The following is a 14,972-nucleotide window of genomic DNA, read 5'->3' as shown; positions in this document are numbered from 1 at the left end:
ATTACAATTATGGATGCCACAATTACGTTATCGTTCAAAGCGGCAATTAATCGTTCAAAGTCCACTTATGTTATTCTGTACGCTTAAGATATGTTTTTTCTTTCTACAGATTATCTTAAGGGTTTTCCATTGTTTTAGTTTTAGTATAACATTATAATACCATTCAAAGTTTTATATATTATAATTTAAAGAAGAAACCAATCCGATGTATATTTGACATTTGAAGCATAATACTATAGAAAAGCAATGGTATAAACATCATTCAATGTAAATCGTGATAATCGTAATTAATAATCGCAATTACAATTTCAAGGGAATAATCGACAATTATGATTTTTGTCATAATCGTGCAGCCCTACTGTAAAGATCACTATAACACCTATATTAGTCTCTACACCAACGCACAATAACATTTTGTATATGCGTGCTGCGGTGGTGTTCTGCAATGAGGAGGCAAAGTATGCAAGGTTTTTTTTTTTTATCAAATGTAAATCTAAATTCATGTCCCAGTCACATTTTCTTGGTTAAATAAACATTACTTACACTATCAGAAAAAGAAATATATGTACAGTCATGGTCAGAATTATTGGCACCCTTGGTAAATATGATCAAAGAAGGCTGTGAAAATAAATCTGCATTGTTAATCATTTTGATCTTTTATTTTAAAGATTCACATAAATCTAACCTTTCATTGGAGAATAAGAATTTAAAATGGGGGGAAATCTCATTGACAAATGTTTTTCTCAATTGCACGTTGGACACAATTATTGGTACCCCTAGAAATTATTATGAGTAAAATGTCTGTGAAGTATATTCCCATTCATATTTACAATTTTGAGCATACCAGGGTGATTATGAACTTGAAATTAGCCATGGCTTCCCAGGACTATAAATAGGAGGGAAAACAAAGGCCAAATTCCCTTAATCATCCCTCACAATGAGAAAAACCAAAGAATATATATCTGATGTGCAATAACATTTTGTATATGCGTGCTGCGGTGGTGTTCTGCAATGAGGAGGCAAAGTATGCAAGGTTTTTTTTTTTTATCAAATGTAAATCTAAATTCATGTCCCAGTCACATTTTCTTGGTTAAATAAACATTACTTACACTATCAGAAAAAGAAATATATGTACAGTCATGGTCAGAATTATTGGCACCCTTGGTAAATATGATCAAAGAAGGCTGTGAAAATAAATCTGCATTGTTAATCATTTTGATCTTTTATTTTAAAGATTCACATAAATCTAACCTTTCATTGGAGAATAAGAATTTAAAATGGGGGGAAATCTCATTGACAAATGTTTTTCTCAATTGCACGTTGGACACAATTATTGGTACCCCTAGAAATTATTATGAGTAAAATGTCTGTGAAGTATATTCCCATTCATATTTACAATTTTGAGCATACCAGGGTGATTATGAACTTGAAATTAGCCATGGCTTCCCAGGACTATAAATAGGAGGGAAAACAAAGGCCAAATTCCCTTAATCATCCCTCACAATGAGAAAAACCAAAGAATATATATCTGATGTGCAGCAAAAGATAATTGAGCTTCACAAATTAGAAAGTGACTTTAAGACAAGAGCTAGAGCAGTGAAAATTACCATTTCCACCATCAGGGCAATAATTGAGAATTTCCAATCAACAGAAAATGTTACAAATCTGCCTGGAAGAGGACGTGTGTCTTCTTGACCTGGTAAGGACTCTAGCCGCTGTATTTTGGACTATCTGTAGCTTGTTTACTGAAGATGCAGGACATCTTGTGTGTTTGTTGTTTCTAACTTGAGCGGTGGACATTGAGCTGTGCTGGTGGAGTTAGATCATTGAATGTGTGTGTGATGGTGTTTCTGTTTTGATTGGACTTGGTGTGTGTTTAAAGCCTCTGGTGTTTGTTGTATTGATCAGCTTGAGTGAATGCAGCCACTACATATATATAATTTTTTTTTTTTTTTTTTTTACATTATGTAATCAATATTCTATTTATTAAAGCCAAGTATGAATCTCATCAAGTCAGTGTTTTTAAACATTTTACATTTATTCCAAAATAATAACTCAAGGCAATTTAAACAATATATTTTATTTTTGAACTTCTGTTCAGCTATTCTTTTTAATAGTTAATTTTTATAAGGATTATAAATCATCAAAGCTCAGTAAATATTGGTCACAGACAAAGAGATTTACCTTAAACTTGTTAAAAACTCCCACAGATCATATGATCATTCCGTTTTAAGTCTTATTTTGACATGGCATAAAGTGGTTATATCAAAGCGTGTGAGTTGTTTACTTCTTTATTTTTTTTTTTTTTTTTTTTTTTTTTTTTTTTTTTTTTAATCTTACCATTAATGCCATTATATCGGTCATTCAGACTGATTCACAAACAGGTGACTTGCATGAGACACAAGAGGTGTGATTTACTCAATATGGTCCAATCACAGCTGAACATAATCGATCATATCCAGTCATATTGTGATTGAGGCATTGCCTCCTCTCATGTGACTTTCCCCCAGTCATTCTCAATTACCCTCAGCAAACTCCCCTCCCACTTTAGGAGGTCTGTTAAAAGTCAGTGGGCTCAGGGGAGGCGAGAGAGACGCAGACTCCCACTGGTGTCACTGTTGGACAATGTTTCTTTCGAAAAACAAGTGATTTATATAATTTTAATGTTATATTTTGTAATATTGGTGTTTTAAATGTTGTACTACAAATTTTTTTCCATCCAAATATTTTGAGGAGGCACTGCCTACCTTGCCTCCTCGGAGGAAATGCCCCTGGTGTGCAGGCAGTTCTGTTGTCTGCGACTTTGCTCTTTAAACTCTGATTGGCTGTCGTTATAGTTCTAGTGTGGACTTCCCTACTTCCCTCTTTGAATTACAACGATTAACTTTATAGTTATAGTTATTGTACTTGCTGTGAATAGGCCTTAACTCACTTTTATTTTTCTGAGCAAGATTAAGTTAGTATCAGGGTCTTGAAGCAATTTTTAGCCATTCTGGCTTGTCCTCTGTGAAGTTTGCTTGCGTGCGGTCTTGGAAATGCAAGCATTTTCATAACTTGTGAATCCAAATATATTAGACAATTAGAAACAGGCCACACAAATATGCCAGCACACTTTTTATGAACTTTTTTTTTCCTGTCAGTGTATAGAACAAGTGCAACTGAGTAGTTGACACAGGCTGACACTGTTCACTACTATTCTATATTACTGCATATGAATCTATAGAGTGAATGCAGTGTTCCTTACTGATGGAAAACTTATTTTAAGCTGCTCATATAGTAGCGTTTATGATTGGAAGAAGGAAAAGATGATCAAATACAATCAATATCCAAATATATAATGAAAAAATGTCTGAAGTATCTTGAGAGAATGGACATCCATGTTTTTTCTTATCAGTCAAGGTAAAAGTGCAATCTTTCCTAAGTATACTGTAATTGTGCCAGTCTTGTCCGATTTGTTTCTTCGTAATTTACTTTTTTGTTTTTGATTGAACTTAAATGGCATAAATGTGCTAATGTCTTTTACTTTTTTATATAAAAAATTATTTGTTCTCGAAATGATTGAGAATACTGTTGCAGATAGGACCGGAAACCGGAGCGAAAGTGCGGTCTCGTAGGATAAAAGTTGTATTGTGAAGGGACAGATGCTACACTCCCATAAAGACCTGGGAAGCCATTTGTGTTTCACATGGCTGCAGTAAGCCCGCTCTCACCCGGCCCCAGTCTGATGTTAATTAGTTCATAAATTAAGGACATTGACTTTTTTTAAGAGCCAAATGAATGGGAAGAAAGAATGGAAAGACGGCGAATTAAGCACACTAAAAACCAGGCGAAAAATAAACAAAAGAAAAAACAAAAAAGCAAACTTCAAAGGGGGATCTAATTCGTCAGGCGTTTGAAGTGAAAACACTGAGGCTGGTTCCACTCGCCACATGGATTAATGGTCGACTGAACAGCCAGAGCACCACTCGCTCTGCTCTCTCTCACTCTGTCATTATCAGTGCTCCGAGACGGGGGCTTTTCTTTAATGTGATCCAAGAATAATTTCGAGTTTCTCTTGTTGTGGGTAAGATTACGGTCAGTTTTTCTTGCAGCGGTTAGTTAGATTCTGTTTGTACATCATTGTGGTTTGTTGGGTCAGTTTTCCTAAGTTGAGTGCAAAAGAAGAAAACATTTCTCTAAGCTTCTCTCTTAGGACACCGAGAGCATATTAGATGTTATCACAAGATTTTGTCTTCACTACCAATCATTGAGCTGGTAATACCGGCTATGACCTCATTGACACAAGCTCTAATCAGTATGAATAATCTCCCATAATTGAATATTGATTTGTAGAGACTGTTTGCACATTTCTGTTCATTCTACAGATAAGACACCTTGGCATTCCCTTTAAAAGTTATGGCATTAAAGCCCCATTTTCTGGTTCTTATATTCTTTCTGTGTTATCTGTTAATGATTTCTACACATCTTTCCAATCAAATTCTGTCATAAAATTATGCCTGTTCTCCCAATTTATAATTTAAATTAACTTTTGAATATATTTTAAAATGTACTTTATTCCTGTGATGACAAAGCTGAATTTTTAGCAGACAGTACTCCAGTCTTCAGAAAGACTGGTGTTGTGAATATTTTTGTGGAAGCCATATTTTCAGGATTCTTTGATGAAAGTTCAAAGGAACAGTTTTATTTGAAATGGAAATCTTTGGAGTCATTCTAATGTCTTTTAATGTCACGTCTGATCAAATAAAGGCATCCTTGTTCAATTAAAGTATTAATTTCTTTAGAGAAAATCTTACAGACTGCAAACGTTTGAATAGTAGTATATGTTGTGTGATAGTGCTTTTGAGACAGGGGTATATTGTTGCTCTCTCGTTGGTCTGATTGCTTCTACTTTGTAAGTCGTTTGGATAAAAGCGTCTGCTAAATGACTAAATGTAAATGTACCTGAGACAAAGTACATCCAGGTGGGACACGACTGTGGAAATGTACAATACTAGTTTAGCTTATATTGGTATTTTTATTCTTCTGTTTTTTTGTTTCTAATTTCTGATCTTTGTACATTTTTATTACTATATTTTGTAAATTTAATACATAGGCTAATACATAAAACTAATACTATAGTACGTAACCAGCATTTATTCTTTAAGGATCTGGATAGGTATGATTACTGCACCAGTCACAATATAATTCGGTGTATTTGCAAAGTTAGCTTTAAGAGTGGCCTGCTTTTGACACAAAAATGCTGTATAAGCAATCTATTTTGAGTGTAATAATTATGATTTCCTGATTTCGATCATTTTAGCACCAGTGTTGCACATTATGGTTGTAAATTTGTTAGAATATAAAATGTCAGCTGTATTCTGTCACACTGGCTTGTTTTGTGCCTCTGCCAGGACAAACATAATTTACCCTAATATGTTTTAGACAAAAGCAGAAGCATACCAGAATGGCATGCAGATGGCTCCAGATGGAAACGGCGTACGGGCGTAGATCATCTCTGCAGCGGGGCTCTTGATATATGGCTATAAGGGGGCCAGCTTAGCGCTTCCTTAAAATTTGTGCCCATTCCAGACCTACTTTGTCTCGTCTCTGCTCCTCTTTATGCTGTTCGAAACCCTTGATGTCAGCTGGCACTGCCTCACAGAGTTTGCCAGGCTTTGGATCTCGGCAGGGGTCTATCGCCGCACCCCTCCCAACAACAGGCAGCATGTGAAGATTGTCACCCTGCTTTATAATTGGGGTTTCAGATCTTCAGAGCTTGGGACCCCGTCATAGCCCATCAGCACCTGGCTCCTTAGCTTTCAAAGGCAGTGGAGACCTCCAAAACCTCAGGTGGTGAAATACTTTAAAGTTCGAGGCCCACCTGTCTGCGATTCACCTGTTGTTATAATATAGGGCTGTGTAGAGCTAGATAGTCTTTGTGTGAAGTTGCAGAGAAAACAATCATTTGCACATACTGCAACATCTATAAGAATTTCTAGTTGACTTATTTGAATGTCTCTTCTTTGTTTATCTTCATACATACAGGTGAAACAGAACTCTCTACGATCCTACATTGGTGTAGTTCCTCAGGACACTGTTCTTTTCAATGATAACATCCGTGAAAACATTCGCTATGGACGCATCTCTGCAAGTGACCAAGAAGTAGAAGAGGCTGCAGTGGCTGCTGATATCCACCATAAGATATTATCCTTTCCAGACGGTAGAGGAATGCTATCTTTTCATAACTACATTTAGTAGTTATTAGTCATTTAGTAGTTTTTTTTATCTGTTCATGGAGTACAGAGCACATTTCTCAAGCTTTATGATCTCCACATCCTTGGAATACATGCACTACCATTTAATGGCTCACCAAGGCCTCATTTAATTTTATGAAAAATACAGTAAAAACAGAAATATTATTTCAATTAAAAATAACAGTTTTTTTTACTTGAATATATTTTAAAATGTAATTTATTCCTGTGATGACAGCTGAATTTTTAGCAGCCAGTGTCATATTGCAGTGTGTATTGATCACAGTTTTGAAAGAACAGATATAGGATTGTAATAACATGAGGTGTGTATAAATGATTACAGAATGTTCACTTTTCTCTGAACAATACCTTTTTGAATATGACAGGATATGATACTGAGGTGGGTGAAAGGGGTCTGAAGTTGAGTGGAGGGGAGAAACAGAGAGTGGCCATCGCTCGCACAATCCTAAAATCCCCTCGCATTATTTTGCTTGATTTGGAAGAAGGAAAAGATGATCAAATACAATCAATATCCAAATATATAATGAAAAAATGTCTGAAGTATCTTGAGAGAATGGACATCCATGTTTTTTCTTATCAGTCAAGGTAAAAGTGCAATCTTTCCTAAGTATACTGTAATTGTGCCAGTCTTGTCCGATTTGTTTCTTCGTAATTTACTTTTTTGTTTTTGATTGAACTTAAATGGCATAAATGTGCTAATGTCTTTTACTTTTTTATATAAAAAATTATTTGTTCTCGAAATGATTGAGAATACTGTTGCAGATAGGACCGGAAACCGGAGCGAAAGTGCGGTCTCGTAGGATAAAAGTTGTATTGTGAAGGGACAGATGCTACACTCCCATAAAGACCTGGGAAGCCATTTGTGTTTCACATGGCTGCAGTAAGCCCGCTCTCACCCGGCCCCAGTCTGATGTTAATTAGTTCATAAATTAAGGACATTGACTTTTTTTAAGAGCCAAATGAATGGGAAGAAAGAATGGAAAGACGGCGAATTAAGCACACTAAAAACCAGGCGAAAAATAAACAAAAGAAAAAACAAAAAAGCAAACTTCAAAGGGGGATCTAATTCGTCAGGCGTTTGAAGTGAAAACACTGAGGCTGGTTCCACTCGCCACATGGATTAATGGTCGACTGAACAGCCAGAGCACCACTCGCTCTGCTCTCTCTCACTCTGTCATTATCAGTGCTCCGAGACGGGGGCTTTTCTTTAATGTGATCCAAGAATAATTTCGAGTTTCTCTTGTTGTGGGTAAGATTACGGTCAGTTTTTCTTGCAGCGGTTAGTTAGATTCTGTTTGTACATCATTGTGGTTTGTTGGGTCAGTTTTCCTAAGTTGAGTGCAAAAGAAGAAAACATTTCTCTAAGCTTCTCTCTTAGGACACCGAGAGCATATTAGATGTTATCACAAGATTTTGTCTTCACTACCAATCATTGAGCTGGTAATACCGGCTATGACCTCATTGACACAAGCTCTAATCAGTATGAATAATCTCCCATAATTGAATATTGATTTGTAGAGACTGTTTGCACATTTCTGTTCATTCTACAGATAAGACACCTTGGCATTCCCTTTAAAAGTTATGGCATTAAAGCCCCATTTTCTGGTTCTTACATTCTTTCTGTGTTATCTGTTAATGATTTCTACACATCTTTCCAATCAAATTCTGTCATAAAATTATGCCTGTTCTCCCAATTTATAATTTAAATTAACTTTTGAATATATTTTAAAATGTACTTTATTCCTGTGATGACAAAGCTGAATTTTTAGCAGACAGTACTCCAGTCTTCAGAAAGACTGGTGTTGTGAATATTTTTGTGGAAGCCATATTTTCAGGATTCTTTGATGAAAGTTCAAAGGAACAGTTTTATTTGAAATGGAAATCTTTGGAGTCATTCTAATGTCTTTTAATGTCACGTCTGATCAAATAAAGGCATCCTTGTTCAATTAAAGTATTAATTTCTTTAGAGAAAATCTTACAGACTGCAAACGTTTGAATAGTAGTATATGTTGTGTGATAGTGCTTTTGAGACAGGGGTATATTGTTGCTCTCTCGTTGGTCTGATTGCTTCTACTTTGTAAGTCGTTTGGATAAAAGCGTCTGCTAAATGACTAAATGTAAATGTACCTGAGACAAAGTACATCCAGGTGGGACACGACTGTGGAAATGTACAATACTAGTTTAGCTTATATTGGTATTTTTATTCTTCTGTTTTTTTGTTTCTAATTTCTGATCTTTGTACATTTTTATTACTATATTTTGTAAATTTAATACATAGGCTAATACATAAAACTAATACTATAGTACGTAACCAGCATTTATTCTTTAAGGATCTGGATAGGTATGATTACTGCACCAGTCACAATATAATTCGGTGTATTTGCAAAGTTAGCTTTAAGAGTGGCCTGCTTTTGACACAAAAATGCTGTATAAGCAATCTATTTTGAGTGTAATAATTATGATTTCCTGATTTCGATCATTTTAGCACCAGTGTTGCACATTATGGTTGTAAATTTGTTAGAATATAAAATGTCAGCTGTATTCTGTCACACTGGCTTGTTTTGTGCCTCTGCCAGGACAAACATAATTTACCCTAATATGTTTTAGACAAAAGCAGAAGCATACCAGAATGGCATGCAGATGGCTCCAGATGGAAACGGCGTACGGGCGTAGATCATCTCTGCAGCGGGGCTCTTGATATATGGCTATAAGGGGGCCAGCTTAGCGCTTCCTTAAAATTTGTGCCCATTCCAGACCTACTTTGTCTCGTCTCTGCTCCTCTTTATGCTGTTCGAAACCCTTGATGTCAGCTGGCACTGCCTCACAGAGTTTGCCAGGCTTTGGATCTCGGCAGGGGTCTATCGCCGCACCCCTCCCAACAACAGGCAGCATGTGAAGATTGTCACCCTGCTTTATAATTGGGGTTTCAGATCTTCAGAGCTTGGGACCCCGTCATAGCCCATCAGCACCTGGCTCCTTAGCTTTCAAAGGCAGTGGAGACCTCCAAAACCTCAGGTGGTGAAATACTTTAAAGTTCGAGGCCCACCTGTCTGCGATTCACCTGTTGTTATAATATAGGGCTGTGTAGAGCTAGATAGTCTTTGTGTGAAGTTGCAGAGAAAACAATCATTTGCACATACTGCAACATCTATAAGAATTTCTAGTTGACTTATTTGAATGTCTCTTCTTTGTTTATCTTCATACATACAGGTGAAACAGAACTCTCTACGATCCTACATTGGTGTAGTTCCTCAGGACACTGTTCTTTTCAATGATAACATCCGTGAAAACATTCGCTATGGACGCATCTCTGCAAGTGACCAAGAAGTAGAAGAGGCTGCAGTGGCTGCTGATATCCACCATAAGATATTATCCTTTCCAGACGGTAGAGGAATGCTATCTTTTCATAACTACATTTAGTAGTTATTAGTCATTTAGTAGTTTTTTTTATCTGTTCATGGAGTACAGAGCACATTTCTCAAGCTTTATGATCTCCACATCCTTGGAATACATGCACTACCATTTAATGGCTCACCAAGGCCTCATTTAATTTTATGAAAAATACAGTAAAAACAGAAATATTATTTCAATTAAAAATAACAGTTTTTTTTACTTGAATATATTTTAAAATGTAATTTATTCCTGTGATGACAGCTGAATTTTTAGCAGCCAGTGTCATATTGCAGTGTGTATTGATCACAGTTTTGAAAGAACAGATATAGGATTGTAATAACATGAGGTGTGTATAAATGATTACAGAATGTTCACTTTTCTCTGAACAATACCTTTTTGAATATGACAGGATATGATACTGAGGTGGGTGAAAGGGGTCTGAAGTTGAGTGGAGGGGAGAAACAGAGAGTGGCCATCGCTCGCACAATCCTAAAATCCCCTCGCATTATTTTGCTTGATGAAGTGAGTAAAGACAATCTTGAAGGTTCACAATTAATGATATGGGTTTGTACTCAATCCTGATTTTCAAATTCTGCTTTCAGGCTACATCTGCTTTGGACAGTCAAACAGAGCGTAACATTCAGGCTTCTCTCGCTAAGGTGTGTGCCAACCACACCACTCTGGTCGTGGCACACAGGTAAGTCTATTTCATATGCTAACAGAAGTGCTAAAGAGCTCCACATTTGTATAATAATAACGTTTATATAATAATTTGACAAAAAAAGATGTACAAATACCACTGGTGTGACTTCCATGGACTTGTTACAGTACATTCTTTTGGGAGGGTTAAGTAACTTGCTTAGTTATTCCCCACACACACAAAATTATGCCACAATTTCACTAATGTGACTGCACCTTTATATCTGTTTTAATGCTCCACAATGACTAGGCACTGAAATATAGACATGCCATCAGTGCTTTTGTCTACTGCTCTGGGTTCTAAGCTTTATCCCTCAGATAACATCATGTATTGATCAGAGCTTTCGTTGGGCCATCTGGGCCACATCTCTAGCATTAATTAGATTAATCTATTTGTCCTTAAACCCAGTGTCTTCAGAATAGTTCAAAGAAATGAAAGGTGTATGAAGGATAATCCAAACAATAGCAATCAGTTGTCTCGCCAATGAAATAAAGCTGTACATGACATAGTAGCTGAGCTCATAGTTCACACCTAAATGTTTGTGGCATAGTCCATTAAACTTTTTTTTTTATATCTTCAGGGTTATAAAAGAGAGTATCTTGCTTTTTTTGGATTTTATGAAAAAGTTAACATTACAGACTACAGCAGTGTGAAATCTTTTGTCATCATCACCCTTGAACCTAGAAAAACTTTTGCTTACATTAACTGCATTTTTAAATTGCAGATTTGGCAAAATAAATGAAACGGATTACCTGTTTTAGATAAGCAATCGGTGTAAATGCATGTTGATTTCAGGCATACTGGAGAAGGTCTGTTGAGTATTGTCAATGCAATTGCATGTGCCTATCCAATTTTTTTGTCAGCTGGCAACTTTTAAAACATCTGTACACACACACACACACACAGATAGTTCCTCCCTTAAACCTGATGGACACACACACACAGAGTGTTCCACTAATGGACTTCCATTCATCCTGGCCGTTCAGCCCTGGTTTTAACCCTGTGCTCACTGTCCTGCACTTCGGCCCTTTGATATATGAGCTACAGCCAACAGACTGTCCGCAAGACACACATGGCCGTCAGGGATGTAACTCCACACCTCGCAGATTCAGCCCTGACTAACACTGCGATGTAAACATGACCCACACAGGCTTTTAACCCACAGGAACAGTGTATCGGAATACACACGTTCACAGGAAGACAGCGAGGTGGGAACGTCCATTCGGGGAGGTGAAGGGTTAATGCTTTCAGAATAGAGGAATTAATAGATACACCTTGTGCTGCCCCTTAACAGGCTACTTCCTGAAAAGAGACGTCTGTGGTCTGGAAAATCTCTGGGAAAAGATTTGACAAGGAGGGAGGATGCGAGGTTCACATGGTCATGGGAAACCTGGAAGTATCAGAGAGTTTTAAAATAGCGATTTTTCAGGCCTGGAAAAGTCATGTAAATTATTAGTGACTATAGATCATTCTGGTTATGCCCATCTAAAATATTCAGGTAATATAATATATATGATAATAGTTTTTAAAATAATAAATATATGCATGTATAAGTTTTTTAGCTAAATATATTATATAATAAAATATAATATATTTTCTAATATAATAAAATCTGTTTTAAGTACAATATATTGAAGATATTTTAAGAATCCATATCAGAATCAGAATGAGCTTTATTGCCAGGTATGTTTACACATACGAGGAATTTGTTTTAGTGACAGAAGCTCCACAGTGTAACAGAATGACAGTGACAAGACAGGACACAGATAATAAAAATAATAATATAAAAAAATAGACAATGTACAAAAAAGCAAAAACACAATAGATAATATAGAGCAGTGTTTCCCAACCGGGGTGCCGTCTGTCGAGAGCAGGGGTGCAGTGTAAAAAAAAAAATATTTTTTAATATTTTAAAAAAAGCATCTATTATATAATATAATTTTCTGATGTCGCCAATAATTAAAGATGCACCGAAATTTCGGCTGCCGAAAATTAGTTCACCGCTCAGGTTTCACTTTCACGTGGTGTGACGCTCTGCGTATTATCCCGCTCTATGCATGTGCGCTCCGCTCAGTTATTTTTTTATTTGTGCTATCATTATTAATTTCTTTATTTGTTCTTATTTTATTACTGACTGCTTACTTGTCATTTTTTTATTCAATTCAAAGTTTGAAATAAAGCTATCTCGTGCTACTGCACCAAAATTACCCCACTGTAAAATTTAAAAAACACTGAGTGAGCAAAAATTTGTGAGATAGCTAGTTATAATGGTAATTAAATAATGCTTACATATGTATAAAAGCATTAAACATTAAAATCTGTCATATAAATTGGTCTCTTCATTAGAAATTAGCCTACTGATTGCCACCATTGATGGACAACATTTTTTAATAATATTAAAAATATCTGTATGACATTATATTCTGCAGTTCTTCCCTGTTGTACCGAATATCTATACTTTTCAAATTATCATATCGAAGTTAGAAATTCAAATATTGTGACAAAATTAATTTTGTAGGGTGCCACAAGTTTGATAAAATTTCCAAACGGTGCCGCGACAAAAAAGGTTGGGAAACACTGATATAGACAATGTTGTATGTACAGGTATGATATGTAAAAACAATATCCAGTAAGAACAAAAAGAAAAACACCTGGAAAACTCATGGAAATTTCTTAGTGACTATTAATTTTTCTAGTTAATACATTTTTACACCACTAATTATATTCAGACATAATATAATCTGTTTTTAAGTGCAATATTTTAAAAAGAATTAAAAAATGTTTTAATCCAGTAAGGACTAATGACTTGTAATCTGGAAATTTCTTAACACCTGGAAAACTCATGGAAATTTCTTAGTGACTATTAATTTTTCTAGTTAATACATTTTTACACCGCTAATTATATTCAGACATAATATAATCTGTTTTTAAGTGCAATATTTTAAAAAGAATTAAAAACTGACTATAAATTGACTATAATTTCTTATCAACCTAGCTGTGCTCAGCTTAAAATATTCAGACTTCAAATAATATAATATTTTTAAGTGAAATATTGTAAATATTGTCCAGTATGGACAAACAACTGGAAAACTAATGGATATTTATTGACCAAAAGATGTAGGGATACGGTAGGATAAACACTGGCCATGTTATTAATTTATAGAGGTAATAATCCACTTTTGCAGCTGCTACAGAATGCTTGCTCAGGTCCATTTGAAACTTCTAGTGTGATCTTCCATTACGATGAGAACATTTTCCACACTCTCGTTCCCAGAGCTCAATGTCCCATACTGTGTCTGCTTCACTTTTGATGTCATACTTCCAAGTAATTGATGCTTCGACAAACTTGACCCTAGACCGACCTTCCTAACTCTGTTTTAGCAATCTGAGTAGAATGAATAGAGATGGTCCTGAGTGTTTCCTCACCCTTAAGTGATTTCTGGAGCCAGAGGGAAGCTTTCATTTGGCTTCTTCGACCCCCTGTGAAGCTGAAATGCTCTGAAGTCCACTTTGGCAGGCATCTTGGCAGTCAGTGCCTTGGGCAGCTGTTTTCAGTCTAGGTTATTGTCAAGCAAATCTCCTATTTTAAAGGTACATGTCAAAAACCTCAATCTCAAAGAAAAACAGAAAGATGAAACTTCTTTGTGTTGCGATTTTACACTTTTCTGCAAGTGGTCTGTCTGCTTACAGTATGTTGTGTCTGACTGCTTTCTGTCTGTAGGCATGAGGAGCTGCTGGCCATGGGGGGACTGTACGCAGCCATGTGGTTAAAACAGCAGCAAACCCCAGAGTCAGAGGTCTCTACAGATGAACAACCGCAGGAGCCACAGCAGAGTGGCTGAAGCTGATGGAGCAGCGATGATGAATGGTGATGGGTGAAATCAATCAGGAAAATGGTAAAAGAGTTCATCTCAGACACAGGGGCACCAGACTGCACAAACGTAATAAACTACGAAGAGTGTTTCTCAGGGAAAGGTGTCATTAAAAATCTACCAATCATTGAGTACTTCTAAATATGTTAAAGGGTTAGTTCACTCTAAAATGAAAATGGTCCTCATTTACTCATTACGCTCATTTTGTTCCAAACTTGTATGACTCTTTTCTTCTGTGCAAAATAAAAGCAGATACTGTGTTTTGATTTTGAGTGTTGGCAACCAGTGGTTCCCATTGACTTTCATTGCATGCACAAAAACCACTGACATTTCTCTTCTTTTATGTCTCACAAAAAAAGTCATACAGGTAAATAATGACAGCATTTTCATTTTTGGTGAATTTTCCCTGTAATGCTTTGGAAACAGCATTAGTATAAAAATACTGTCATGTGATGACTATATTCAGTCATGTCTGTTACATTGGTTTTTTCTTTAAATTACATGTAACACTTTTGTTTACACTTCTATCCATCACTGTAAACTGAGGAGATGTGGAGGAATCTCTGTCGTCTACTGATGGGAATTGTAGGTAACCTGTTCACTTGCTCAGGGTCATGTTTCTTTCATTATAATGCCGACATTTTAGTCACATTATATATTGCGGTGTTCATGTTACTCTGTATTTACATAAGTACATAGTAAATCTAATGAACTACATGTACTTTCCATATGCATTGTTTTCTTTGATGTTATCTA

General features: G+C 36.0%; 1 protein-coding gene across 1 annotated transcript in view; it reads left to right on the top strand.

Annotated features, from left to right (window-relative positions):
* The window catches only part of abcb6b (ATP binding cassette subfamily B member 6 (LAN blood group) b), a 43,067-nt gene extending 28,656 nt beyond the window's left edge, over positions 1–14,411 (top strand). The window contains exons 14-17 of the mRNA XM_016287304.1: positions 6,025–6,199; positions 10,054–10,166; positions 10,247–10,341; positions 14,066–14,411. Of these exons, the coding sequence (XP_016142790.1) occupies positions 6,025–6,199; positions 10,054–10,166; positions 10,247–10,341; positions 14,066–14,186 (504 nt within the window). The 3' untranslated portion in view covers positions 14,187–14,411. The remainder of the gene's footprint in view (positions 1–6,024; positions 6,200–10,053; positions 10,167–10,246; positions 10,342–14,065) is intronic.
* Positions 14,412–14,972: the final 561 nt, after the last annotated feature.

This window comes from Sinocyclocheilus grahami, unplaced genomic scaffold (assembly GCF_001515645.1).
Source record: "Sinocyclocheilus grahami isolate Dianchi unplaced genomic scaffold, SAMN03320097.WGS_v1.1 scaffold220.1, whole genome shotgun sequence".
NCBI classification, from domain to species: domain Eukaryota; kingdom Metazoa; phylum Chordata; class Actinopteri; order Cypriniformes; family Cyprinidae; genus Sinocyclocheilus; species Sinocyclocheilus grahami.
Note: the sequence above shows the minus strand (reverse complement) of the source record. Positions and strands in the feature narration are given on the sequence as shown.